Source organism: Myotis brandtii, unplaced genomic scaffold, assembly GCF_000412655.1.
Source record: "Myotis brandtii unplaced genomic scaffold, ASM41265v1 scaffold434, whole genome shotgun sequence".
NCBI lineage: Eukaryota > Metazoa > Chordata > Mammalia > Chiroptera > Vespertilionidae > Myotis > Myotis brandtii.
The window spans coordinates 1,839,936-1,843,493 of NW_005366599.1; the positions used below are offsets into that span (position 1 = coordinate 1,839,936).

The window sequence follows — 3,558 nt, forward strand, 5'->3', positions numbered from 1 at the left end:
GGGCAGCAGCCCAGAGGCAGTGCGCACGGCTTGTCGCTGGCGGGCGACCTAGTGCGAGGTTAGAGCCCGCAGGGCCGGCCAGCCCCTGGGCACCAGCTCCACTCGTCACAAAGGTGCTACTTCCCGCCCCTCTGCCTTCCTCCTGTTACCTACAGGGCACCCCAACACCTGGCAGGCCCCCCGGAGAGTCCATGGGATGAATTCCTTTTAGCATGAAACTAAGGGGCAGCTGTGAGGACTGGGCTTAAGGAAGGGTCTGCTTCCGGGTCCCCATCAGGAGCCCTGGGTGGGGTGGGTACCGTTGAATCTGTCGATCGCCTCCTGCCGGAGGCCCCCGGTGATGCCGCCGTCGATGCGCTCGTACTTGTAGCCCTCGTACTCCAGGAAGTCCTCCAGGAGGTCCAGCATCTTGGTCATCTGCGGGGAACAGGTTTGGGGCAAACCTCTACCGCTGATTCCCACAAGGACCCTGATTGTCTGAGGACAGGGACCCCCTACCCCCCCGCCAATGCCTAGTATGACAGGTGCCAGGAGGGACGAAGGAGCCCTGAGTGCAGAGACGCACAAGCCCGAGGCTGGGCAGCCCTGCCTCACTGCCCACAGTGCCTCCACCGGTGTAACTTCAGGATGGAGCTGGAGGGAGGGCCTGGAGCGGCGCCGCCCAGACCCCCCTCCCCCCAGGGCCCCGTGTTCCTGAGAAGCCAGGCCGCAGGGATGAGGGGCGGGGTTATGGCACCAGCCTGGACAGGAAGGCGGGCCCGCCAGGAGGAGCAGGCGGTCTTGAAGGCCAGGGTGCCCTGCGCCTTGAGCTGGGCCCCAGCCGGCTCTCCCTGGCCGCGGCATGCAGGGCCCAGAGGAGCCACCGGGCATGCAGCCACACGGGAGCAGCAGCGCCCCTGACCCTGACCGGCTGCCAGCAGGTCATGCCCTGGGGGGGGGCGGATGCCAGGGAGGTGCGGGGAGCCAGGCAGACACCTGGGCGCTCACCTGGGAGAAGATGAGCACGCGGTGCCCTTCGTCCCGCAGCTTCCGGAGCATCTTCTGCAGCAGCATGAGCTTCCCCGAGGACTTGACCAGGGAGCTGCCGTCATAGGAGCCATTGGGCAAGACGGGGGCCTCCTGCGGACACAGCGGAAGGTGGGCCTGGGGCGCCCCCTCCCCTCTGGCTCTGCACCAAAGGGCTTGGCAATGGGCTGAGCGCTGAGCACAAGCCTGGGACAGGCCGGGCTCAGCAGGAGCGGGTGCACCTAGGTCACTTGTGCCCGGCACCACGGCCCAGGCAGGGCTCAGACCTGCCGGCCCACCCTCCGTCTCCCTGCTGTTAACACTCCTCCAGGACCAGCAGGAGTGGCCTGGGCACCGGGGTCTGTAGGGCGGATGCCAGCAAGGCCAGCCCTGAGCCCCAGCGGGCGGAACGTCAGTCAGAAGGCCTCTTCCAGGCCAGAGTGGTGAGAGCAGCCTGGGGTCGCCCACAGCACGGCCTGCCACCCCAGCTCTGCGCTGGCCTCTTCCTTGGGGGCGGGGGAACCAGCGACGGTTTAAAGTCGAACCAGAACAGCAGCACCAGGGGTGACAAAGGCTAATGCTTCTGAGAACGGACGTGCCAGGCTCTCCGTGAGGGCACTTTATGGGCACCGCCTCGTCTGGTCCTCGCCTTCAGGTAGATGCTGCTATTATCCCATTTTATAGCAGAAAAGCTGAGGCTCCTGGAGGACCAGTCACTGCGGAGACCACAGGGCTGGATCCAGGGTCCAGTCTGCCCCGCAGGGTTGCACATCAGAGTCAGCGGGGGCCCCTCCCCGGCCTTCCCGACGCCCTTGGTGACTGAGTGCATCCAGGTCAGTCCTCAGAACCATGGCCTGGGGAACCTCGGGGGGGCCCAATGCTCCCCACGGCTTTATGGGTCACAGGAGGGGCCCAGGGAAGGAGAGGGCCTGCCCAAGCAGTAGATGGAGGCAGGTTTTCAGAAACTTCTGGCACAATGAGGACCCGCATCACCTCCAGGTCCTCAAGATCAAGAAGCACCACGGCAGCCATGGACACGTACCACAGCAGCCACGGGCTCCTCCCACAGCAGCCACAGGCACCTACCACAGCAGCCATGGGCACCTACCACGGCGGCCACAGGCACCTACCACAGCAGCCACAGGCAACTACCACAGCAGCCACTGGCACCTACCACAGCAGCCACTGGCACCTACCACAGAAGCCACGGGCACCTACCACAGCGGCCACGGGGAAGAGGTAGGGGTGGTTGCAACACTTCTTCAGGTCCATCATGATGTTGAGCAGCGACACCTGGTTCCCGCCCCCCTTGGAGTTCAGCGCCTCGAAGTTCCGCGTGAGGATGAACTTGTAGTACTTCCTGCAGCAGAGCACGGCACGGAGGAGAGGCGGGCTGACACCGGCCACGCCAGCCTCCCAGAGGGCTCTCTGCAGGTGGCCGGGGACCGGGGGCCCAGCACCCACTTACAGAGGCAAGGGGAGCCCCGAGAGGTGAAGCCACAAGCCTAGAGTCACCCAGCAAGCTGCTGGGGACACAGAACTCAGGCAGCCCCAGACCCTGGTCGCTGAAATCGGAGAAGCAGCCTCAGATGGAAGAGTGGGGGGAGGGGGGGGGAGTCCAGGCCTCGGGAAGCTGAAGAGCCCTCCCAGCCACCCGGGAAGCGGCCCGGGAAGGCCAGTGGGGCCCAGGAAACGGGGCGGGGGCTCCAGGGCAGGCCCCCCGCAGGCCGAGCCCCACTCACTTCTGCATCTGACTCAGCTCCACGCGGACAATCAGCTCGGTCTTGGCCGGCATGTTCTTGAACACGTCAGCCTTGAGCCGCCTCAGCATGTGCGGCCCCAGCAGGTCGTGCAGCTTCTTGATCTGGTCTTCTTTGGAGATGTCTGCAAACTCCTCCAGGAAGCCCTCCAGGTTGCTGCAACAAAGAGCTGGGATGAGAGCCAGAAGCAGGGACCAGAGCAGGCCAAAGCCCCTCTGCAGAGGGAGTCAGGATGGGGGAGGGAGTGGGCCAGCCAGGCCCTGCCACCTACCAGAGGGTCACAGGGAGGCCGGCTGGCTGGCGGGCCAGGTGGGCCGGGCAGCCCTGGCCCTGCCCAAGGGTCCTTTCAGTGTCCATCTATGCCTGTGTCACCCCCACATCACAGCTCTCACCACACAGGATACCCTCCTCCACCCTGAACCCCCCGTCTGGGCAAGAAAATGGGGGCCAGGTGAAGACAAGGAGGTGGGGAAGGAGGTTCCACTGACGGGCACTCAGCCTTCCTCCTCCTCTCCATCACCACCCCGGCCTCCTCCCTCCCCTCTCTGTCACCCGTGTGGTCACTTCCGGTCTTTGTGGAGGGCAAGCAATGAGCCTGGGGTGTGGGGGCAGGGACAGGACCCCTAGAGGACTCGGGGGCCATCTGGGGAAGATTCGAGGAAAAACAGGATTTTTCCCAAGTGCCCGGCCGGTGGCCCCTCCACGCAGGTCATCTGAGGTGGGCACCGCTAACGCTCCCATTTAGCGATGAGAGACCCCAGCCCAGTGAGTGCCTGGAGCAGGACACGGACAC

General features: G+C 65.1%; 1 protein-coding gene across 1 annotated transcript in view; it reads right to left on the reverse strand.

Annotated features, from left to right (window-relative positions):
• The window catches only part of CHD5 (chromodomain helicase DNA binding protein 5), a 73,477-nt gene that overhangs the window by 19,423 nt on the left and 50,496 nt on the right, over positions 1-3,558 (reverse strand). Inside the window, 4 exon segments of the mRNA XM_014546193.1 lie at positions 300-417; positions 988-1,119; positions 2,224-2,365; positions 2,748-2,921. Of these exon segments, the coding sequence (XP_014401679.1) occupies positions 300-417; positions 988-1,119; positions 2,224-2,365; positions 2,748-2,921 (566 nt within the window).